The 24,682-nt window shown below is 39.5% G+C and overlaps 2 protein-coding genes across 2 annotated transcripts in view; one reads left to right on the forward strand and one right to left on the reverse strand.

Moving 5' to 3' along the window:
* Nucleotides 1–10,740, forward strand: LOC140235358 (uncharacterized). The gene is made up of 8 exons (XM_072315385.1): nt 1–1,410; nt 2,441–3,186; nt 3,805–3,976; nt 4,468–4,631; nt 5,273–5,356; nt 5,984–6,098; nt 9,677–9,802; nt 10,446–10,740. Exons 1-7 carry the CDS (start codon nt 1–3, stop codon nt 9,788–9,790), a joined length of 2,805 nt encoding a protein of 934 aa, XP_072171486.1. The 3' UTR covers nt 9,791–9,802; nt 10,446–10,740.
* The window catches only part of LOC140235514 (phosphoribosylformylglycinamidine synthase-like), a 23,841-nt gene continuing 8,740 nt past the window's right edge, over nt 9,582–24,682 (reverse strand). Inside the window, exons 12-24 of the mRNA XM_072315538.1 lie at nt 24,237–24,374; nt 23,467–23,598; nt 22,473–22,703; nt 21,782–21,962; nt 20,854–20,937; nt 19,987–20,142; nt 19,280–19,390; nt 18,064–18,215; nt 16,958–17,168; nt 16,295–16,495; nt 14,945–15,106; nt 12,280–12,429; nt 9,582–10,741 (exon numbers count right to left, since the gene is read on the reverse strand). Coding sequence (XP_072171639.1) covers nt 10,434–10,741; nt 12,280–12,429; nt 14,945–15,106; nt 16,295–16,495; nt 16,958–17,168; nt 18,064–18,215; nt 19,280–19,390; nt 19,987–20,142; nt 20,854–20,937; nt 21,782–21,962; nt 22,473–22,703; nt 23,467–23,598; nt 24,237–24,374 — 2,217 coding nt within the window. The 3' untranslated portion in view covers nt 9,582–10,433. The remainder of the gene's footprint in view (nt 10,742–12,279; nt 12,430–14,944; nt 15,107–16,294; nt 16,496–16,957; nt 17,169–18,063; nt 18,216–19,279; nt 19,391–19,986; nt 20,143–20,853; nt 20,938–21,781; nt 21,963–22,472; nt 22,704–23,466; nt 23,599–24,236; nt 24,375–24,682) is intronic.

A 24,682-nucleotide genomic window follows, 5' to 3' on the forward strand; every position in this document is an offset into this window, starting at 1 on the left:
ATGGAGACCTCTGGTGACAAGACTGAAGGCTTGTCCCAAGTGTCAGCTGATCCTAACGTGAGACTCACCAAGTCGTTTGAAGAGGAGGAGGAGGATGAGGATGCCTGGATGCGGGACTCCACACTGTCCCTGGAAGATGAAGAGGAGGAGAGGGACAGATTGATGCCCTTCGGGCTGAACCAGTCTTGGCCGAGGGCGTCCGCTGCATCCTTGCAGCCCAAGTCAGCTCCTGTGCAGAGAGAGAGGAAACTCCTGAGGCAGATCAGTCAGGAATCTCTGGATGAGTCCACTAACCTCCTCATTGATCACGTTGTCATGCTCCCGGACCTGCCAAAGGCACAGGCAGTGCAACCACACTTGATTCTGTCATCTCTACCACTGGAAGGTGATGATTGCATCAGGGAGGAAGAGGAGGAGGAGGAGATTCATGCTGCTGTGTTCAAGCCAGTAATGGAAGCAAGGTCAGAAGTCACAGATGACAATGGAAATAATGCTACTGATGAAGTCAAGCATGGTGCAGAAGCTAGGACTCAGGGCACAGACAGTAGTCAACGTCATATTCTCCAAAATAGTAAAGAGACAGATCCACATTTAAGTCATTCCCAGAGTTCAGAATATGGTGCAACAGAAGAAAATTCTTGTAAAGCCATAGAACAAAGCATAGATACAGTTTGTAGTATAGCTTTAGCCAAGCGGGAAGAGCTTCAAGATGCAAAGACAACAGAAAACACTAGTATTGTAAAATCACCACCTCTAGAAGCATGGACAAGCAAGGATCAGCAGAGTCACAGTGCAACCAAAATTGATGCAGAAACTGAAGACTTAAGCAGCAAAAGGGCTACATTTGACTCACCGAATTCTATGCAATCAGCTGAGGAAAGCCTACAGGAGGAGACTATTTCAGGTGTATACCAAAGTCACCTAGACCACATCATCGCTGACATGCCTAAGGAGATTCCCCAGGATCTTGGTCTCCTGGGCAGAAGTGAGCAGACCGTAATCGACGACCCGGCTGATGTGAAAAAGAAGTATCCTCCCGCAGTCAGGAAGAAACCCCCGCTCCTTAGGAAGGTGAGCCAGGAATCGATTGAGGAGTCCACCAACCTCCTGCTGGATCACATCGTCATGATGGACCTCAACCAGGAGCAGGAGAAGATGGAGAAAGATGGTGAGGATGCCCAAAAAAGATGCCCATTCTTGGTAGATATAGTGGAGACGCCCCTCCTTAGGACTGATGATGATGATGGGGGGCTAGAGGAGGAGTTGGAAGAACGATTCATCTACAAAGGAGAAGTTGACAGTTGCGATGAGGAGGAGGAGGAAGAGGCTTGGGAATGCTTACCGTCCAGTGACTTAGCCAAAGTGACCACTGCTTCTATCATATCCGACCAGGCTGCAAGCACTCTGCAGGTGAATAGCAAAGTTTCCCACTAATCAGTCACGAAAATGTACAAGCGCTTTTTTAATGCAATGTGGAGCTTCTATTGACTTTACCCTGAAGAAGAATGGACCGCCTGACTTAAAACGATCTTGAAAGGATGCTCACAAGAAATTATTTTGTGACAAATTTGGCAAGCATATAACTTGTTGTAGAAAATAGTGCACCATCATATCTTCTTCATCCAACTTAGTGCCTTTACATGCACATGTCTACATTGGGATGGGTTATGTTTTTCACATTAATTTTTCGGATTACATTTGCTTGAAAAGTATAGTTTATCATTCTTGTCTATGATGGTAATATTCCCATTTCTTAACAAGGAGTACAATAAGCATCATAGGGTAGAGTCACCTGCCCATTTATTATCGATTCAATCACTCAAAAACCAGGACAAAAACACACACACAATTTTAATAATCTTGGTTTTAAAATGAAGTATGACGACAAATTTCCAGTTACAGTTGTTGAAATTCTTCAAGGACTTTTGTCTTTCACAAGTTTAGCGAGCATTTTAATTTTCCAATCTGTACACACTGAACTTTCATCAACTTGGTGCATAAATGATGCACATATTTCACAATTTACAGATTTGCTTTGGGCAAAGTGGATACGTAGGTGTGTAGGCACACAATATGGCAGATCTGGTGAACATCATGTTCAAAGGTCTATGTGATATTTCTTAATTACCTTGTACACTGTTCACGTATAAAGACTGATGGTATACCATTATGATGTCAGGTGTGCTAGTAATAAATGATGAGTGCTCCTAGCATTTGTATGCATTGAAATTAACTGGAATAGTTAGAGATGAAGCCAGAGTTTTAAGATGCAGTAATATCATACATGGTAAAGCTGTGCATGCAGTCATTGTAAAGATTAGATAAAATATTTTTACATCAAACTATGCTAAATATATGTTATCTTATATAATGAAATAATACTTTAAGATAGAAATTAAAAGAAAGAAAGAATAAGACATAGACCCCTTCAATCTTGCAGGAAATAGATCTGATACGGGTAGACCTGGATGATGCGATTCGCGATTTTCAGAATCTGAAACACGAGTTTCCCGATCGATGCGCTGACTTTGATGGTATGCAATTCCTCAAGGATCAGGAGTGTGTCAGGGATGGTTTCACTGACATTTTGCATGACGATCAGGACAGCGAGTCAGATGAGAGCGCCTGCTGCTTCAGCCGAATCCCTGAGGAGATTGTTCTTCACATCTTCAAGTACTTGTCCCGAACTGAACTATGCACGTCGGTGGCGCCCGTTTGCAAGGCGTGGCACCACCTGGCCCTGGACCCGCTGCTGTGGCAACACCTGGACTTCTCCAGCAGGACCAGCATCCACCCGGAGGTGATGCGGGCGGTTCTCCGGAGGTGCACGCTCCTGCAGAGCGTGACTTTCCACGGCCGCGACGAGGTGAGCGCCTCGGAGATACAGGCGCTCGTCGAATACTGCCCCAGCGTCCGTGAAATCGACCTTGGCTTTGTCAGCAGCGTCCACGACGCCATGTTCAGCACCCTTATCAGTGGCTGTCCCATGCTCACATCGATCAACGTCGAGGGCTGTGACCAAATCACCGATAGTCTCATCTCAAGGCTCATCCTGCTGCCCAGGCTCAAGACACTGAACCTGTCTCACTGCACGAAGCTGTCGGACGAAGCTGTGTTTGAGATTGCCAGATTTTTTAATCATTTGGAGGAGCTGGACATCAATGGAATTCCATGGATAAGTGATAGGTGAGTGAAAACTACTTAGAGTTAACCTTTTCAGGCCTAACTTCTCAAAATGACATTGACAATGTGTAAAAGCAGGTCGCCTCTAGTAATACGATGGTTTGAATGTGATAGAAATGTAATGGTGAAGATTTTTGTGTTCACAGACTTGAATTATTTAAGCAGGGTTTTTGAAAGATATAGTCCATAGCCTCTTATATCCAATAACTTTTATATTTGTCCTCTGTTTTGCTCCTTTTTCATTGTAAGGAGGTATTATAGCCTGCCTATTCCTTTTTATGCTGGTTTCTCTTTTTCTTAGTAGTCTCTGAAATGCTGTGTCTTTGGTCCTTTTGACCTATTTAATTTTCTGTAATTTTGTAGGAAGGAATTTCTTCCAATCACATATCCATAAAATCAAGTCAGCTAGAGAGCCATGTGAAGTAGCACTGGAATGCCATATGACATGACTTACAAATCTCCAAAATAGTTACACTGCTTTATGCATATTTCTGATTTCATTCAAATTTTCATTGATATTCTGCTTGTATCCTGATTCACTGCATGATGATTTACTCTAAGTCAAGGAAATAAATGCCTCGGGTGCAATGTCCTCGAAATCCACATTTCGACACATCTCAGGGCGGTGATAATGCTCACTCAAGAGCGACAAGCCACTTTGCGCTGCCTGCGGCTGGACGGTGCCGAGTTGACCGATGTGTCTGTCCACCAAGCCATGCAGTGCCCCAACCTCAGCGAGTTTGAAGTCTTCTTTTGCGAACAGCTGACCGATGACACACTGCAAAGCTTACGGGTAAGTTTATCCACCCATCCTTTGATGAATAACCAGTAATACATGTACACATGTACAGGGGACTCCTGTCAATGCGAAGTTCTGGGAGCCGGCAGTTTTCTCTTGCTGTATCGAAATTTTGCTCCAGCCGAACAATAAAGTAGACAAAGATTGGAGACAATAATTTGATGACAGGAATTTCTACTTTGTTGCAACAAGATTTTTGTTACCTCTGTGTTTGCCATAATGGGGATGCACTGTATGTACATATTATAGAGGAACAGGACTTCCCAGAAACATGATTTTTTTCCCCCTCCTCTATCATTTATATTGAAACCATTCTTGTCAATCTTGCTCTTTTTAGTTTGTTAGCATTTTTTTTTTTTTTTTTTTGCATACAAATTTAGAAATATACACGTGTGTACCAATGCAACACACATCAAATGGTATCCCATCTATCTCGTTACAAATGTCTGGTCCTTTTTGTCTTGTCCTTTGCTGAATGCATCCAGGACTGGGGCAACCCTGTCCACCTTCGGCTCCACAAGGGTAAGGAGTTCACAGAGTCTGCCCTGGCCAGCCTCTTCCTGTCCCCCCACCTGTCCAGCCTGACATTCCTGGACCTGTCCGAGTGTTCGGAGCTCAAGGATCAGGGGCTCATAAACATCGCCCACAGGTGAGGGTGTGTCTTCTTTACCCTGATGCATTGATTGATACTTTCTTCATCCGTACTGGGCATTTACAATATGGACATGAAACTAAATTGTTTAAAGGAAATGAAATTGAAATGAAATTTAACAGTGAAACACTAGTTGATCTGGAAGAAAATCAAATTTAATGACATTTTTATGTACAAAATCAGTGGAGTGTAGTCCACAACTTATTCTTAATTTGTTTATTCCTCTCAGATGTACCATGAAGCAGGTTCAAACTAAGGGCTTGGTTTCCTTTAATTTAAAGGCTCTCCTGGAGCAATGCTCTTATAAAGTCCAGTTTGTCCACAAGCCTTAGATAAGTTTTTGAAAAGTGTCATATCAGCATATATTCCCTGGTCTCAAAAGATGTGATCTTTGGGTAATTATCTGTGTCATATAGATTTGTCTTCTGCAAAATCTTATCATCAAAAAAAAAAAAAAAAAAATGCAATAGGATGCATCTTCTTGTGATGGTGTGTGTGTGTTTGTGAATGTGGCAGGTGTGTGTGTGTGTGTGTGTGGGGAGGGGGGGGGGAGGGTCGAAGGGAACAGCTTTGGGATGTATTTCTCCCTTGGTGTGAACTCTGTATTACCAGTGGTTGGCTGACTCCATTTTTCACAGGTGTCCGTATCTGAAACATCTCGCTGTGGAATGGTGCTGGTTCATCACCGACGTGGGATTAGTACAAGTTTTGGACAACTGCAAGTAAGTCTATGTAATGCCAGCCAGGCATTGGCCTTTAATTTTCATCTTTCTCATATCTTTACGCACAGACAGAACATATCCCTGGGGGAGGACATGCAAAAATGGATTATCTATTATCATCTTATAACGTACCAAGAACAGACCCGAAGAAAACTTTTCTAGGGAGAAAAATCCAAATTTGGTAACTTTTTGTTCAAACAAATGAAGAACTGCTCCACACCTACATCACACAAATTGTCAATTTGTCATAATATGATACTGTACGAGCTGAAATTTTCGCGTACAGATATTTTCGCGAGTTGCTACTAGGAGGACATTTTCATGTGTTATTAATTTCGCGGTTGCGAGGTCTAACTGTACTTATCTATTTGCACGTTGTTATTTTCGGCGTTCAAAGGCGATTCGCGAAATTCGCGAAAATAAAACCACCGCGAAAATTTCAGCTCGTACAGTACTCTGTAAACTTTCTGCAGTTCATGATTTCTGTGTGTGTCTGATTTTTTTCATGCTAAATTTTCGCTGATATGTTTCTCTAATTTTGTTTGTTTGTTTTGATACAAAGTAACATGATATCAGGATAGAATATTTCTTTTGAATGAAGAGAAATTTGGGTCTGTGTCCCCATAGGTACATGGAACACCTGGATCTGCTTGGCCTCCATGCTATCCTGGGACACTGCCTTGCTGACATTCCCACCAAACTCCCGCAGCTGACCTACCTGGATCTCAGACAGTGCAATAGGGTAAGCTTGGCTTTATGACCCTTCGTGTGTTTGAGCGCCGATTGGTACAGAAAACCCCATACAGCGGAGCATCGCACACAATTTCCAAATTCCCTATCACAGAAGTGGTTGATAATTGGAGAGCGTGACTTTATGCATAATAGCACCTTTATTAACTTCTTTAATTTTCAATGATTTATTCAAGTGATATTCTGGGCAACCCCATAAGTAGAAAATAACCTTCTTTAATCTTTCTATCATCAGATCTTGTACCAAATGAATACTTGATCATATCATAGGAAATTACCAATTCTTTGTGATGAAACAGTTTGGACTAAAATATCAAATCTTGTTTCTAGGAAAAAGAAGAAGAGTGCTTTATAATGCAAACACTGAAATACATGTATAGAAAAATGAATTTCCATGACTAGAGCTTTATATTGTGCTTTTTGTGTATCACGTCTACCATCTGTTGTCAACATGATTCTTCTAACCATGAAGGCAAGCAGGCATTTTTTTTCTCACAATCTAGAGAGATACCGGTAGTTATAGGTATCAGACAGCACATATAGTGCACCTAATATGTTGTTGTTTAGAGCTTGGAACAAGGAAAAAACAAAATGAACGAGTCTATTTTAATTGCATTTATGAAGGACTGTTAAATGGAGGTCTGTGTTTTTGCATTCAAAGGCGTATCTGAGAGGTTGTTTTCACCACAACACTGCAAAGACTTAACAATGATGTGATTGTGCCAAAAGTGTGTCAGCTACAAATGGAGTTGGCTCCCTTCTTCCTATTCAACCATGCATGCAATCATCGTGAAGAAAATACACATGTATTTCTTTAAAAAGAGGTGTCTTTTGAAGTGCTGTTTTGTCATTCACAATTTGGTGTATGCTCATTGAACCTTTTCCTTTTGTACCTATGTTTCCTTAAAAAAAAAGAAGAAAAAAGTGTGTGGGGGGTGGGGTGGTGCAATTCCTAAGCCTAACAGGCATCTAAAGAGCTTGTGAAATGTTAGTCAAGAAGAATTCTAAATGATGGCAATTGCGATCCATTGACTATCTCTGTAGGGGGGCAGTTTGTTAATACAATATGTGCACTAAAAGCTCAAAACTACATGCAAAGAAAAACATAAAATGTACATTGACCACACCGAGTGAATTTTTTAACAATCATTTCCCACTGCAAGTTACTCCCATTCTTGCATTCATATATCAAGGTCAGACTTTCATTCCTGGTAACAAAATGATTGTTTCATAAAGAGACCGCAAGGGGTCAAAGGGGGAAATTTAACAAAGCACATAACATTTGTGTGCCCTTTTTACAGGTACTTTGCTAGCAGGAGGTCACATCAGAATTAAAAGAAGAAAAGGTTAAAGGTCCTGTTTACCTTTGGGAGCAGTGATTTCAAAAGTGTTCAAGATATCACATTTGATGCATATGTGTAGATCTGTTGTGTCACAAAACATCCTGCCATATGAAATTTTCGCAATAAAGCCTAAAATATAAGGAGATATCAGTGTTTTTCTCAATAAACCGTAACTGTATACGGTTTAGTGTGGAACCATTCTTATTATAACTATTGTTCACATTTTGTGTATTTAACAACACTTAACATCGATTATACGGATTAAAATTTTACAGTGGTTGTTTCGTTCCCTGACTCGCATTTTACAACTATTTTAAAGCACTAATGCTGGGTTTTTGTTTCATCTGCAAATGGTAAATTATGCCTTTAATCTTCCCCCGTATTTTCATGGGTCAACTCCTGCTGAATCACCAGCATACGAGATACAGCCCAAGCAGCTTTTATGCTTTTTGTCAGAGTGTACAATTTGTATATCTTATAAGTGCAGTCAGATTTCTCTTGTTCAGCTTGATGTATCTTTGCTTCTAATATCGGGTGATTTGAATACTTAGTTCATAACAACTGTGAATATTGCAGAAAAACTTGAAGTTGGTCAAAATAGATGTATAAAAAATCACTATAAATAGCAATGACGAGAGAAGTTTAATTTTTTCATGACACTCATTGCCACTTGCCAATAAATATCCCTCTTATGTTTTCTGTGCAATTCAAAGGAAAGCATTCACTCAGAAGTTTCTTTATCATTCAAAGGATATTAGTCTTAGGGTAGAAAAAACAAACAAACAAACACACAAAGTTACTGCTTCAGGAACTTCATGACCTGTCTTTAGTGTATGTGCTTAGTGAAACAATTTGCATAGGGAGTACATGTACAAACTGAAACCAATAATACACTGTACAATCAAGTTTTCTGTTACAAAGTTTTTATTTCTTTATGTTGAAACAAGAGTACTCCTGTAATTCACAACATGAACTCTAAAGAAAACAAATTCCTCAATGAATTTGCCAGGATTTTTTTTTTTTTTTTTTTATTAATGCTGTAGTTTGAAACTTTTCAAGTCAGCTCACAGCTCTCTGTATGAAATGAATATTGTCACCACAATACAAGTGCAATGCTACCATTTACCAGATTTTGTGTTTGTAATTATTCCAGTTGTGCATTGTAACATCATTAATTAGGAGGAAGTATCATGATTGGATACTTGTGTTATGTGACTGTATAACAGTGCAGTAACTCACAATAATGTAACTGTGCTTTATCTTCATCATGACAAATTACAGCTACACATACATAAAAGACAACTCGAAACAAAAAACAAGAATGCAGACTCTCTTTGCCACCAAATTATTGCTGTAATCTCATTAGGCAATTGCTCTAGTACTTTCAGAGGGTATGTATAAACCAAAACTTTAAATTCATATCAGATTTTATATTTCATATTCTTGAGTGTTCTTGGAGTTTATCTCACAAAAAAGAAAATTCACACATAAAGACAAACTCAGTCTCAGATTGAAAAAAGAAGAAGAAGAAATTCCATCCAAACTTTTGAAGAAAAAAAAAAACTGTAGAAATGCATCAAATAAATCTGGGTTCAAATTTGATGAGATTCAATGTCACTTTATTGTTAAACATTGAAACAGCACCTCATATATCAAGTGATTCATAAATACAGAGCTTAATACCAAAGTCTGAGATATTGAAAATTTTTAACCATGAAATACCTGTACATAGTGCTGATAAAGAGCCATGCACAAGTAAGACAAACACACACACACAGACATACAGATAGAAATGGTTCTGTATGAAGATTTCAGAGAATTCTCAAAACAACTGATCTATTCTGGAAATGATAATTTATACAATCATCAAAAATATAGCATCTTCAGTATTACCTATTAATGAATTTCTTTATTCAAACCCTGTCGATGATGAATGTCTTACATTCAACTACAGTGTACATGTGAGCGAATGGATGGAATATTCAGCCCCACATCATCAATAGTCAATACATGTACATTCATTCTGTGGCAGTATTCACATGTATGGCTTCAAATTTACTTCAAGTCTTTTTCTATTCCCCCTCCCCCCCCCCCCCCCCCCGAGATGTCCAAGCATATAATTATGCTGACATGAAAAGTCTGTTATTATTGTCATTATTTTTATTATTATCATTGTATCATTATTTTCATTATAATCATTAATACATTTTTTTCTTTGCCCTTCCAGATAACAGATACAATGCTGGTGAAGATGGTACATGACAAGCCAGACCTGATGATAGTGAACTATTATGGCGAAGAAGTGACGCACGACAACATCCCCAGCACCCTGGTCCTTTGAGGAAGATATGAGGTATGAACATTACATTACCATTGTCCCCTTCTACACTACATAAAATTTCTGGTCTGCCTCTCAATCTTCATTTGTATTTTTACGGTATTTTGCAAATATAACTAGTTATCAATAAATAAAGAAGGAATGTCATAAGTGAAAATTCAGTCTATGTCTCATGCAAATGCCTAATACACTTCAGGATGACATGTGATACTCTCTGTATCAGCAACCTTAATAATTTTGAGAACACTTTAAAACTATCTGCGTCCTGAATTTGGCATAAAGCCATTGATTTCCAGTCTTACTTTGTCTTGGTGTTAGATCTGGGAATGTTACAGGTTGAGTCCGCATATTCGCGGTTAATGATGTTCACGATAACTTAGTTTGCTCAACACATTAACAAAAATATGAAGAAAAAAAAAATGCTTCAGATGTCCTTTGAAGCATGTTTAACATTTTAGACACAAACAAGTTACAAGAAGTCAATGTAAAACTAAGTGTTCTATAGATCAACAATATTAAGAGGGACAAGTAGGTTAGAGTGGATTTCAGTATGACATGCTAGTGATTGCATCAGGTTCCTCCATATAGTAGCACATACAGATAACTATTTCAAACTCAGCCATTTCTGTGATATACATGTAATGCTTCAATTGTCTAGGCACCACGTGTAAGCATTCTGGAAGATGCGTAGCCATGGCGATGCCTTGAGGTCCCGCCTCCAGCCCTTAGGCATCCATGGCCACTGCCAAGTTAGCGTGCACCGCTCCGGGTGGGGCATCATCGCCAGGTGCCTGCCGTCTGGGGAGCAGAGTGCCGCGATGCCCTGCGGAGAACCGTTGGGGTTCAACGGGTACTGCATCGTCATGGCGCCCTCGTCGTCCACGTAGCGCATGGGAGCGAGGTGGTTCGCAATAACCTGGGACTGGATCGCATCCGATGCAAACTTCATCTTGCCTGCCATGTGAAAGAGAGTGGATGACACGCTTTGCAGCTTCCACATATACATTTCTCTGTTAAATCTTCCCCTGAACTGTAGCGTACATCTGAGATATCTTGTCATCTCCTTTCCCAGAAAAAGTGGCAGCATCTGCCATCCAACTCACAAACATGCAGTTTGACCGTGGAGATTACAGGCAAAGTCTGTTACCTGACATTGATCTCTCCAACACGGCCTCTTGTGAGACTTGTTAACTCTGCAAATACATAATCTCCTCACAAACACGAAGGTGAATAGGAAGCTGCATGGTCTGTGGATTTTGTACTGTTCACAGTATTACACATATGGTTAAAACATCAACTCTTTGGGCATTTTCAGTTGTAATGGGGTACATTATTATGTGTTCTTGTTTGTAGAGTTTGCTAAAAGAGACATTTTGCATAGGTATCAAAAGTTTGCAACAAAGGAAGAAATTAACTTGTCTTTTCATATATTTGTATATAAATGGTAATAGACTCTATATACATATGTGTGTGATTTGTTTTTTGAATAGTCCGTCCAAACCTCATGCCAGGCTGAAATTTTCCTTTATACTAACTAGTTAACAATATCAAATCAATATACTTAGTCTTGTTTATATTCTTAGTTAGTAATGTTTGTATGTTTTGTAGCTTATGTTTCTACAGGCAACTGCATAAGAAAAAAGGTCAATTTTTTTTTTCTTACATTTATTAGGCCACACAAAACAACCTGGAATTACAGAATAATGTATGGAAGAGTAAAGATGATGATTCAGCGTTTTCCATGTTTATTGAGTTGAATATTATGCGTAGTATATTGCTGTAGAAACCAGGGTCTATTTCTGGCATTTCAAAGAAGTTTCTATTACCCATTACATTAGGGTGACCTCAGGCTGCAGGTTTGCTACCTGGTTCCTGATTCAGGTTAGGAAGGTTATTACAGTGGACTTCCATTATAATGAAGTCCTCGGGACCGGCAGTTTTCTTTCGTTAATATCAAAATTTCATTATAACCAAATAAATGAACAATACAAATACATAGAGGGGATAATGTTGGGCCTATTTTTTACTTATGTTGTAACAGGAATTTTGTTATAATCGTGTTTGTTATAACGGGAGAGCACTGTACCACTCGTAAGTAAGCATGTATAGGGAAACCTCATTATAATGGGCTGCTTGGGATTTTTCTTGTTATATCAGGTTACTTGCTATAGTCAGGGACACAAAAAAAAGACGGTATCTTGCTATATCCAATCTCTTGATAACAAGGTTCCACTGCATCAAAATCGAATACACTGCACTCCCATTATAACGAACACGGTTGTAACAAAATTCCGGTTACAAGAAGGTAAAAATTCAGGCCTTAACATCACCCGCTCTATGTATTTTGTCTATCTGTTCGGTTATAACGAAATTTCAATAAAACAAAACTGCCGGTCAAGAGAACTTTGTTATAAGGGAAGTCGACTGTACTAAAAGTAGGCCTGCTCTAAAGGACTTGGTCCCTCTCCGCCTTAATATTCCCCAGTACTCACCTTCCCCGTGAGCCACCCAGATACCTAGAACCGAGTCCTCCATTCCCCGTAGCATGAGGGCGGGACTCTTTTCCAGCTTGACAGTGACAAAGCGAGACTCGTACCTCTCGGAGGTGTTGTGGTCCAAAAAGACGCCCTGCTTGCAGGCAGCTAGGAGGAGAAAACAAAACAAAACACGTTCACAGGGTCATGTTATCGTCGAAGATAGGCAAATTAACTTCAAACTGTGAGTTATGTTCACATGGTGCTCATCTTTGATAATGGGAGCTACACTCTGATAAGATCTGGAAGTGCAGTCAGTGTGCCACACGCAATCTTCAGCCTTCACAAAAGTTAACGCTAACCATGAGCTCATTCTTTATTCAACTGCATTCACATGGGCCCACTAATAACACTTCGAAGTGGGTTTACTTCATATCAATACATGTGTGTACTACAGACACAAGATTTCTTGTGGTTGGGAGTGTCGCTCTAACTTTATTACAAGTTTTGTTCACATTGTCCCTCACTTGAAATTAGAGGTCCTTGGGGCACTGCTTCCATCAAAGTTAGCTAACTAGAAGTTACCCAGCTCTTTGTGAACATAAATACTAAATGATGTTATTAATTGTCTATCTTGCATTGTTAATTTACCATTGTGATCCATGAACACGGCTTGCTTCCAATTGCATAAACATTAGTACAGTACTTTATGTATTTACAGTAAGAGCCAAGCAGCTAGAAGGATACCGGTTGGAACTGCGAGCACTTGTTGCAGTATCGATGTGAATTCTGAACATTTGCGGCATTATAAGTCTCAAGATTTTGTCAGGATGCCCTTGAAAACAGTCTTGCCGCTTCATGATTCAAGGTGTTATCTTCATGTTAGGGCATTTTATTATTTCCATCATGAATGGCTTGTGTGACACTGTAATATGTACACATATTTAACTAGTATGATGAGAATGTACCCATTTATTAAGTGTATACAACAATGTTTGACTGTTTTAAGTACAACAGCGCTTTCCTGAATGATCTATTGATCCATAGTAATGCATGCTATAAGTGATTACTGGTATGTGCAGAATTATGTAAGCTTACCGCTGCATTGTGATAAATTGTTTGAATTATATGTGTCATTTTGTCTTTCAATTTTATTTTGCATAATAAAGTAGAAACAAGTCATACACTTTCTACTGTCTTATCTACAAGTTATTAGCATTTCCCATTGTGATTTTCATGTGAAATGAGATGTCTTTGAGTCATGATTGCTATTACAAATATATCACTTTATCAATGTGGCAAAAGAGAATAAGTATGACCAAACACTAAAGTAACGAGGAAAAGTAGAAATTACGCGGTGCGTAATATATGTCCCCGCCGGAAGTAGCATTTTGTAGCCAATGTACAATATAGGTCAAAAATCAAGGTCAAAGAAGTCAAAGGTCAAAATTCTGTGTAGAAGTTTTGAAGCCCTCACCTAGTGTCATCACATAAAGCAAACGGAATCGAAATCGGGGTAGAAATGGCGAAGGAGTAGCATTCTGTAGCTAATGTACAATATAGGTCAAAAATCAAGGTCAAAGAAGTCAAAGGTCAAAATTCTGTGTAGAAGTTTTGAAGCCCTCACCTAGTGTCATCACATAAAGCAAACGGAATTGAAATCGGGTTAGAAATGGTGAAGGAGTAGCATTTTGTAGCAAAATGTACAATATAGGTCAAAGGTCAAGGTCAAAGGTCACAACTGAAATTCTGTGTAGAAGTTTCAAAGCTCCCATGTAGTGCTATCATATAAAGCAAACAAAATCAAAATTGGCTCATAAATGACAGAGAAGTAGCAAATTGTACATTTTGATCACACACGGACGCACACACAGACGGACGGACAGACAGACGGACGCACAGACATACACACGTACGGAGCCCGTTTCATAGTCCCCTGCTCGAACTCGTTCGGCGGGGACAAAAAGGGCAAAGGGTGAGCACAATTGAGTTAAACAGTTATAGATTGAAATTTTCTCTAACTTTGCTTAAAAAGTTTACTTTTTTTATTTCAGAGTTTATTTCTCATACAAAAAAAAAAAGAAGGAAACAGTACTTTAATTTGTGGAAATATTTACACTATTTATATCTACACTATTTCCATTTTCACCACCTCATCCTTCATGACCATATTTACTATCTTCTTGTGCAAACTTAACATTTTTGTAAATTTTCAGAGAAAGTCTTACATCATTTTTAATAGTAATTAATACATGTCCTGTGAACATACAGAAGTCACAAGCTTTGAATAAAAGGGTAAAATCTACATCAGTTTAAAATTACACTTACAAATGTACCTAAGGAGACAATATTTTTTGATAAAAAAAAACAGTGAAAAGAAAGCAGCAGTTTTGCTGAAATGTGATCAGATACAGTGGACTCCCGTTATAACGAAGTCCTCGGGACCGGCAGTTTTCTTTCGTTATAACGAAATTTCGTTATAACCGAATGAATAAACAATAAAAATACATAGAGTTGATAATGTTGCGGCCCTAAATTTTATTTCGTTGTAACCGGAATTTCGTTATAACCTTGTTCGTTATAACGGGAGTGCACTGTACTGAGAAATGAGTCTGCATGATAACGTACTAACTGCATTGTCATACCACACACATACAGTCTGTTCGTGCAAACTATTCCTCACCTTTGTTGCCCGCTGAATCGGCGCCGTCCGGTGCCACCCATCCTAGCAGTCCCATCAGCTGGCAGCCGTTGCACACTCCAAGGGAGAATGTGTCTGGCCTGGCACGGAACGCATCAAACTCTGCACGCACCACTGGGTTGTACAAGATGGCCGCTGCCCAGCCTATCATCAGAAGGCATATAATAAAGCATGATGTTATTATCAGTACTGAAGATATTATGCACTGTGATGAGTGGATAAAGACAAGTCAAGTTTAATTAGTTGTCTCACAATGCAGGCAAACAAGAAGATTACTAAGTATGATGTCTTGGCTACAAGATAATTCTGCTAATCTTCATTTGGCAACATGGTGCAAGTGCTGCGGCAAGCGTGTATTATAGCACTTGTGAAGGTTTTGCATCCGGATGATGCTATCATTATTATCATCATTATCATTATCATTTTCATTATCATTATCATTATCATTATCATTATCATTATCATTATCATTATCATCATCATCATCATTATCAATACATGAATACCATTGCTTTTTTTTTTCATATTCACCATTTTTGATTTAACATATATTGCCCACACTTCCTTGTGGGTCAACTTAAGTACACAGGTAATTTCCCAACTTGTACAAGGAATACTGACAAATCTCATCACAACAAGGACCTAAAAACCTCAACGATTACCTTGCTTCTTACTAGTGATATCAAGATACGAAAACAAAGAAATATAAAGAGTTGGGACCTGCAGAATCGCATCATATAAGAATATCTAATGTTTCCCCCCCCCCCCCCCATCACTATATAATGAGGTTCCACTGTTTAAGAGCTAGTAGATAAATGAACTGCTAACTCAAATCTTTGTGTAGCAAAAAAAGCTGCTGAAAACTGCTTATCCAATAAAGGCGAGCCAATGGAGTAAAATGGAGTCAAAAGTCAAAATCATATCTTTGTGTAATACTTTGTCAAATACCATCTGGAAGGTACTCCATGATTGGGAGATTATGAAATATGTATCACTTTTGAGTGTGCAGGCACAACACCCATGGTTTTATAGTGTAAGTGGCATAGGTGGTACTCTTCCAAACACCCACACATCAGTGCAGTGAACTCCTTACACCCCTCCATGTGTTTCTGAGGGCTCTATACATCCGACAGGTGCACTGGTGGCAAAGCACAAACAGCTCTCGTTCTGCCATTAACTTGCCCTTTTCCTCTGTCATGCAGTGGATTGCACGTACCTTGCAAGATTTGTGGGGGCCAAGATATAAATGAATGGTCAACAGACCTTATTTGTCACAAATACTTGTCCACACACCACAGAAAGTATATCACATCAATCAAGGGCGTGACTGACCTTTGGCCGATCCACAAACGTCCGCGAAGCTGAAGCCGCCGACGAACGCCACGCCTCGGAAGTCCCGCAGGGAGACGCTCCCGCTGGCCAGGTCTTGCATGTTGACGTCCCAGGCCTGGAATCCCGCCATGTGGAAGGAGGCCAGCATCTCACGGTCCCCGTTGCTACCCTCCTCGCGAATCACGGCAACCTTGGGCCGACCTGCATCAAAGGAGAGGTACAAACGTTTGATGAAGTTAGCCTCATTTACACAACACCCCATGTGATTTAAACCATCATCAAGTTTTGAGGCTTCACATAGTCATCAACCTTACTTTAGAATGGAGCACACCTAACATAATGTAATTTCAATACAGTTACAAGTCAATTGTGATTTTCATATCAACACAGCAATCTTCCCTTCAGAATCAATGCTCTTCTATAATTGGTTGCTTTTAGAGCCTTTAACCATCTCAAACATCTTTCATATCTCGCTGGCTACCTGTAGACAAGTCCCATGACTTTCTTAACTACGGTGAAAGAATCAATTAGTTTCACAAATTCCAAACAAGAGAACAAATGCTAGCCATTCAAATATCGTAGTTCTCATAGCTTAAATGAAGTTACGAGTTGCTGTTTCCCCAACTGATCAATGTCTTTGGTATCAATGGCACTATAACTCACTTGTGTCCTGATCTTGAGGTATTGATGGCTGGGGGTCAAAAGTCAGTTTGTACGGGGGTGCCTTCCTGTGCTTCAGCTGGGCCTCCTCCTCCTCGACACACGCTGGGTTGGTCTGGAGTCTCTCCAACTGGAAACTTGTGGCTTCCCACACATCCCTGAGACCAGTCATAGCTGTATCCACCACTGACTCGCCATTGACTGTGATCACAATCTAAAAAACATACGGAGTAATCAGGTAATAGTTCATGAAACAAAAAATCTGTAATGATGAAGGCATATCCTTTTTCAATCATACACCATATTTTAGAGCAGTGCTAACGTTGATTTTCCTGTCATAAGTATCACAAAGTGTCAGTACATCACCTTTGATGATGTCCTATACAGTTTCAAAATAAGCTCCTTGGTTACACAACATCTGTGTTTTCATGGGCATGATTTCCAACTAGTTTTCATAGTTTTGACACCTACAGCCAGACATAAAACATATATATATATATATATATATATATAACTCTATGCTATAATGGGATATATACATATGAATACTGCCTTTATCATTCAAAATGCTCCATCACACTTTCTTGTGCAATGCACTTGCATAATAACTAAATAAGAACATACCTGAAATACAGGGAAACCCCGTTATAATGAGGTTGGTGGGACCACCATTTTTTCCTCGTTATAACCGGTTCCTCGTTATAAACGTATGCACGTTTCTACTATTTTCATAAATATATGCACATGAAAATGGGACCAGTAGAATCTCCTCGTTATAAGGGGTATCTCACTATATCCGAGCTCGTTATAACAGGGTTTCCCTGTACTGCATATGTAATTTATATTTCGCAGGGTTTACTTCTCACAAATTTTGCGAGTCGGGTGCTACTAGCACATTTCCCTAATAGTATCACACAAAAATAGTAAATCTGATCCCGACATGAATGTGACCAGCATGCGCACATTTCTTCGTTCATTACTGTACTCCTCGATAGCGAGTTTGACCACTCACAAAAATTTTCAGGAAGCCCCGATTTGCTAAAAAAAAAAACAAATTAATCTCGCTGAATATATGGTGTATACAAGCTCTCATAGGGATGACAAAGTACCTTTGGTGAGGATGCTTCTGCCATGGAGTAGCCAATGGCGGTACAGGGTACATTCATGTCCGAGTATTTCTGACAGACCACCGCTGCATTTTCGGGCACCACCTCCAGCACCAATCCCAGCTCCTCTGCGAAGAGGTGTTCCAGCGCTGACGCTGAAAATGAAATCAGATTGAGTACAGCACTCGTCTCCAAATCACTGTCAGAATATCAATCACAGACTTCACCGACTTTTAGCGGTGTGATTACCTCCACTTTCAATCTCACTTCTCCTTATGACACGACATCATCTTCTTCAACATCTCTACCACTTTGCATTGATGACGCCATCACCAACTTACATATCATTTAATACCATTTCTTAATGGTCACCATTGCAGTCATCTGCATTATCATTGGCATTGATCATTGGTTACCAATATTAGGACTATCATCAGTCAATCAATAATATTTCTTCTTATCAATATCTTTACCATTATTAAAAAACAAACAAGCAAACAAACATCAGTAGCACATTCATAATCAAAATATTCATCAGGGTTTTCAAAACAACTAGGCACTTAAAAAGTGAAGTTTCAAGATTCAAGATTCAAGATTCAAGATAATTTATTGTCATGTATAAAATATACATAAAATTTGTTTTTGGACATACATAAAGATAGAGGTGCATCAATGAAGAATATAAATCATGAAATAACTTAACATGAGTTTTATACCATACATACATAAAATATATACATTTAATACAAAAAAAAAAAAAGAAATATTGCAGGAGAAAATAAGCGTACATAAAGTATGCAATTTTTTTCCTTTGCCCCATTCACCCCATCCAGGCACTTCCACATGCTAGAGCACTCCTCCAGTTGAGACTTTAACACATGTTCTACACAAGTTTGTGTCTGTTTCTGAGTGTGCACAAGGAAAAAACTAAATCATGAACAGAACAGAACTTGATCTCTCTCTTTTAATAAGCAAAACACATTGTACAGGCCTCAATATACATGAGTTGTATGTGCACACTTTTGCTTGTGGACTATGGAGTTTGTTCCAGACATTATCTTCACAGCACAACCACATGGTATCTTAATATATTCTGCATGCTTTTACTTCAGTGAAACAAAAATCCCAGCAAAATTCAGCAGGCTAAATTATTCAGAAATCCTCACATTTCCTATGCACTGTCCACTAGTACACCACTAGAGAGTGACAGCAAACTTACATTCCGAGGAGAGATTGACATCTATTCCACAGTTTCCAGCAAATGCCATTTCCAGGATACAGGTGATGAGTCCACCATCGCTGATGTCATGGCCAGCACACAGAAGGCCATCTGAGTGGTGGGGGGGGGGGGAGAAGGAAGAGGATTATAACAAACTTAGACTCTTCAATGAATGGTTTCAGTGGTGTAATCAGTGACAGAGACTTGCCAAAAACTTTTTTAGCTCAATCAGATACATATGCACAAAAATCTACTAACACGGACATGGATAAGTGGAACAAGAGTAAAGAAAAATCTCTTCCATTCTTTTACTTTTTGTGCAAAAAAGAAAATGTCTTTGACTTCTGCAAAATTATACACAAAAATCCAATAACTAAGACATAGATAGGTAGACCAAGGGCAACTATTCTTTTTTAACTTTCTAGCACTGAAAAAAAAAAATGTTACTTCAAATTATATCAACAAAATTTAGTCTCACAGTAATGTCGTTTTCTGAAATTTCCCAGCTTACGTCCCATGGTTTTCATGTGCGTGACAACAAGAATAATACTGTATTTGGTGGTTTTTGCAAACATTAAAACAGACCTCAACTAGCAAACATGAATACAATTTTTACATGTGCAGTACTGTTACAAAGGCTTGAAAAGTATCTAGGTATTAGAATGCAACATATGACAAGCTATCTAGGACAGAGGTTTCGAACAAACCTGCAATCAGGTCCTGGGTCACATTGAAGGCATTGACCAGCAGGGCAGCATCGTCAACATCGGGGACGACATCACCAAGCTGGCTGTAGCACTGGCCCAAGGCTGACCCTCCCAGTCGCCTGTGACCACAGCTCAGGTCAACATACAGCAGAGTGCCTGCATAGAGGACAAGAAGACATCCTCTCAGTCCCTCCCAGTCTATTTCATGTTGCAATGGCAAACATCCATGAAACATTGCTACATCCTTCTGGACTACAGAGTATCAACAAAATCTTACAAAGGAATCACAGGTTAGTTGACAAAACAAAATGTACAATGTAGACCTTTTTGTGCTTCAAAAGAGGATTGGTAACTACTCTATATGCCATACATTTTGTAGATTTTTATGTTCGCGAGTCGGGTGCTACTCATGAATTTAACAACATGCAAAAATGTTAACTTTCATCCCATCATGAATGTGATATGCACACATAAATTTGTCAATTCATAATTGTACTCTGTGATCGTGAATTTAACCACTTGCGAAATTGTTCGTAAGTCCTGATTCACAAAAAAAAAAAAAAAATAAGACTGTCTAAATGTATGGCATACACAGTAACTTATATACAAAGTGAGTTCAAGGTGATTAAGGTTCAATTTCTTTCATGACAGTGTTTCAACTTTTGGGAAATGTTCAGAATTCCCCCACCTTTTGTTGTTGTTGTTGTTGTTGTTGTTATTGTTGTTGTATTTGAGAAATATGAGGGCAGTCAGCAAAGCTTTATCACTATTAACAACTAAACTTTATCAATATCATATAGAAGTATTAATCTTGACCTCCTAAACACATTCCTTCATTACAAACTATTAATCTGAACAAGAATCCACCTTTTCCTGCTGGGCACTTCAGATCTGGTGTCACAGTGGCAGTGATGTCAGGGCAGCCAACATACGTCGATATAACCAGGGCTCCTGTATCAGTGGAAAGGAACAAACACAATGATTAAAGAAAGGTAACGGTATGACAGATGACTCCACATTTCCGGTTAACATCGTATTTAAGAGGCAGTCATTTAATCCACTAGTCTTGTCACAATACAGTTTTCTATTGCATCAAAGATACAAAAAAAGTCAACATCCTGGGACATTCACACTGACCACTGTATAAAACGTTTATCATCAATCAAAAGTGTACGGCCTTTGACATTTCAAGTAACGGTGACCTTATGAAAGGTCAAAGATAAGGCAACATACACACATTCTCATTCACACAAAAAAAGATAGGATTTTGATGTACATATCAAAGTGACCGGACCACTTTCAAAGTTTGATCATTGATATGATTTTTTGACTCCTAGAGATTTGATTTATTTGATATCTCTTGAGCAACATTAAACCAATTTTTCAAACCTTTGTTCCAGTAAAGTTTTCATGAGACCTACACAGTTTTCCACTACTAATATGCAAAAGATGGTCATCCCTTAAACACATGGGGTACTGCATCCAAAGGCCCATTTCATTTTAGAAAACATCATCTCACATTACACTAAATTGCTGCATTTACCCAAATTTCTTGAGCCTGACTGACTGCTGCCTAATGGCATATATCAAAATTCCAGTTACTGCTGCACTGCAATGTCTCAAATTGCTTGAATCTGACCAGTTGTTGCCTAACTGCATATATAAGAAGTTGCAACTACTGTGACGTGCATTTCAAGATAGGTCTCTGACTACTAATCATAAAAAGGCGACTCCCTCCTAACAGCCTAGCCCCAACCCCTCACCCCTACCACTCCCCTCCCTTCCCCTTTCTCACCTGGGGCCTTCACAGTCTTGCCCTCCACCCTGGCTGCCATGCTCAGGGAGTCCTTGCCTCCGTCCACAGCGATGCCCAGCTTGGCCATCAGCTCACACATGGCCTGGCAGGCATCGTAGAGGGCAGCGCCCTCGCCTGGTAGCTTTGCTGGCCACATCCAGTTCCCACTGCACTTTACATCCTATGCAGACAGACAGTGTAGTGATTGTGTCAAAGTTGGTGCTTGTATACACTAAAAGACAAAATTGCTACCCCCTGCTTGTTCTCACGAAATACAGGAAATAGTTATGGTCTGGTGTCATGTTCCATTCAGCCTCTGGCCTAATGGAATATAGATAAAGTGAACAAGCAAGGGTACCTACATGTAATAATACCACAAAAAAATAAATAGATAGATAAATAAATACATGTCACATCTGGGCCCCATTTCATAAAAAGTTGATATAATAGCAACTCTTGCTGGAATGGCAATTGTCATAGTAACAACAAGAATCCAGCTTCCTGACTGGCTGTTGCTATTGGAAGTTGCCATTCCAGCAAGAGTTGCCATCCTGACATCTTTTATGAAATGAAGCTCTGGTTCTCATAATCCATGGGTCAATATGTACAATATTTGAATTGCCTTTGCAATGATGAATTGACCACAAAAAAAAAAGTAATGATGATGAAACGCTTGACCACTGGGCCTTACCTTTAGTGCTGTGACTCTAGCAAAGACCAAATTAGTCAGGGACTCGGCCACTGCCATACGGGCGCCCGCCGCTGCGTCCACCAATCCCTTGATGGGCTGCTCACCTATGGCCGTTGCCGAGCCAACCGTCTCAAAGTGAGAGAGGGCGGTGACAGCGACATCAGCCAGTGGGGTGTGGAGCGGTCCCACACACTGTTGCTGGGCAACCAGGCCTGTCACAGAGCGATCAACCTGCAAATCCATCAGTCCAAAAGGAAATTATAAAATACATCATCGAGAGATGATGTCAATCAAAATTGAAACAAAAAATCTTATCTTCTCATTACCACAGAATTTTGTAATCTTTGATTGATTGGTGACAGAACAGTACTTCAACATGTGAGATGAACTTTCTCCTTCGCCGGACATGGAGGGAGAATGCTTGTTGAACTTTCTTATCATCAAAATATCGAGTGCTTTGGGCATCCACATAGTTCCGCTTTGTTACAGAGCTTCCAAGCACTTAGTGCAAGTTATGATAGTTGTATCTACTCAAGTAAAACCATCAAGGATTTGCTTGTTGCTTGACTGCAATCACAATGATAATTTTTCACAAACACGACAGGATTGATAGCTATCATAGAGTGCTCATGTGTCTAGAAAGTATTTTTTCTCTTTTCTGAAAGCCTCACAACTCTATTTATCATCAACATGTCCACATCAACACACAATATGTTAACTCAACTTTCACATGTAACTTCAGAAAGGACATTATCTTAAAAGATATCAAGGCAAGCATCAAATTAAAAAAAATATACATATATTTATGGAACTTTCGGCAAAAAAAAGAAAAGAAAGAAATTCCATGACACAAATAAGAAAGCTGTCCTGAAGAGAGGAACGTCAGACATCTCATTTTGGGAATGAGCACCTTAGCTGACAATACATGTATCCAAAACCACTATGGACATAGCCAAATATTAAATTAGTAGAGTCCTTCTACTGCATGGAATACCTTGTTGGTCAGATATCGCTTGCTTGCCACTGAGGGTAGTCTGAGGACGCGGTCCAGGGCATCGCTGACCGTAAGTCCGCTGGGTAGATTGAGGGCAGCCATCGTTGGCTTGATCCGGTCCAGCTTGAAAACCTGTTGTATCATACAATGACCGATATATTCAACATCTGCACAGTCCAGGTCCAACTCTCACAGTTGCCAATCTCAAGATCACACTACTGACAAGCACGATATGTAACAATTTTGCTGTTGGCCCCAAAGGAAGTTAATGCGTTGAAAACGAGACCCAAGAATACTCAGGCAGGTTTCTATGTGAAATGCATGTTATAGCAAAATCAGTGCATCCTCAACAGGGTAAAATTTGGATAGCCTTCTCTGACTGAGTCCTGAAGCATTTGCAGCAACAGCGAAGGTCATCAAGTTATCACTCTGCTAACTTCCAACAGAAGTCAAAAGCTCTGTGTACTAATCTTCAGCTGGACTCTGGCTTGCAAATATGAAATATAATCTGCTAAAGAAGACATCAATCCTGATTGCATGACAAGTATGAGAGCTTTAAGACTGAAAGATTTTTAAATTTTGATAAAATTTGTGTCTTCATGTAAATCAGCTAAATGGGCACTTTGCTCGTCTTCACAATGCATGGATAAATATCGATGACCGAAGGATATCTTAAGAAGGTACTGTTCGAAATTGCCAATGAAAATGGGGTATTTCTCTATGACCAATCTGCATGACAGCAAGTGTGAAGTACTGAATCAGAAACAAACCTTCCTGGGCATTGAACCTAGCACCCACTCCAAGTCCAGGTCCACAGGGTACCGAACCACTCTGCTCTTCTTCGTGGGTGACTGACTGCCATCGCCAGATCCATTCATCAGCTCTCTTTTCTCATCCTCCAAACGGATCTAAGCAGCATGAGAGATGAGGGTAACATGTCGATCGTAAGCACGCTCAGTTTAACATGTTATGTTCTGTAAGCTGCAATATTCCCATATCTATCTCACAAGTTCAATGTGAAAATCAAGAGGATGTATGATCTTGTCTCAGGGCATACACATGGTACATTGTAAAGCCACTTAATGCAGACATTACAGATTTGCTTCAAGGCAAAAACACTTACGTGATGTTGCATTATCAGTAAGAGAGATGCACATATTCTGATTCTTTCATTTGTATCACTTTAAACAGAGATCTTTTGTCTAGAAACTGAGAG

This window comes from Diadema setosum, chromosome 11 (assembly GCF_964275005.1).
Source record: "Diadema setosum chromosome 11, eeDiaSeto1, whole genome shotgun sequence".
Lineage (NCBI taxonomy): Eukaryota > Metazoa > Echinodermata > Echinoidea > Diadematoida > Diadematidae > Diadema > Diadema setosum.

Bases quoted from the DNA above. Each gene is read 5' to 3' on its own strand.
- LOC140235358 (XM_072315385.1), top strand. From the start codon at position 1: ATGGAGACCTCTGGTGACAAGACTGAAGGCTTGTCCCAAGTGTCAGCT. The intron at 3,977-4,467 runs GTAAGTTTATCC...GAATGCATCCAG, and splicing joins ACACACTGCAAAGCTTACGG to GACTGGGGCAACCCTGTCCA. The intron at 5,357-5,983 runs GTAAGTCTATGT...GTGTCCCCATAG, and splicing joins CAAGTTTTGGACAACTGCAA to GTACATGGAACACCTGGATC.